The sequence below is a fragment of the Formica exsecta genome, unplaced genomic scaffold (assembly GCF_003651465.1).
Source record: "Formica exsecta isolate Colony F162 unplaced genomic scaffold, ASM365146v1 scaffold662, whole genome shotgun sequence".
Classification (NCBI taxonomy): Eukaryota; Metazoa; Arthropoda; class Insecta; order Hymenoptera; family Formicidae; genus Formica; species Formica exsecta.
The window spans coordinates 27,219-28,023 of record NW_021853425.1 but is presented as its reverse complement, the minus strand read 5'-3'; the positions used below and the strand labels follow the sequence as shown (position 1 = coordinate 28,023).

Below are 805 nucleotides of genomic sequence, written 5' to 3'. Positions count from 1 at the left end.
TATATATATATACTTTCAAATATATCTTTACTTTAGGTTTCCTTTAAATTTCCTTTTATCTAAAATCTCATTGTTGTGTTACTAACCATTAGAAAAAGTTCTAGAACATGTAGAATTTGAACATACATACATCATTTATGAAATTTTCATGCGTTCACCTCTAAGTTCAGGTAGATATAAATATGATGCATAATGATAATATTTAATAGATTTTAGCTATATAATTATATTTTTATGGAAGATTTATTCAATGATGGAAGGAATCTTCTCTCTAATGTCAATGCAATTAATCTTTCCTGTATTTTAATCTACTTGGCATATAGTATAAGAAGTTATAGCAAAATTTCATGCACAACCCATTTAAAATATAACGTTGTACATATATAACATTATTCCTTATACAAGATAAATTCTATATATCATTAATGTATATAATATTATAAGTGTAAGTAGTATATACAAATAGTATAAGTGTAAATGTCAAAAGAATATAATTAATAAATACTTGTACTACGGAACAATGCTAAAAATGTGGCAAACAAACTTTGCCAGCAAAAAGTTCAGAGATAACTGTGATCCATAGTGCTAGGACGAATAAAATATATGCGATTCCAACTTGATGTGAATTAGGCAATTGATATGGTTGCCCACCGATTTCGTCAATATGGAACCCCATGGGAAATATAACTGCCGCATGACAGAATAGCACCACTGGAGAATTTAATTATATCAATTATTATACACAATGTAATTTCACTTGCACTATGTTTTTGTTGTTTAAAATTAAATTATATATATATATATA

General features: G+C 26.3%; 1 protein-coding gene across 1 annotated transcript in view; it reads right to left on the bottom strand.

Moving 5' to 3' along the window:
* Nucleotides 1–224: 224 nt before the first annotated feature.
* LOC115242955 (lariat debranching enzyme-like) overlaps nucleotides 225–805 on the bottom strand; it is a 4,708-nt gene continuing 4,127 nt past the window's right edge. The window contains exon 8 of the mRNA XM_029819583.1: nucleotides 225–711. Within this exon, the coding sequence (XP_029675443.1) occupies nucleotides 524–711 (188 nt within the window). The 3' untranslated portion in view covers nucleotides 225–523. The remainder of the gene's footprint in view (nucleotides 712–805) is intronic.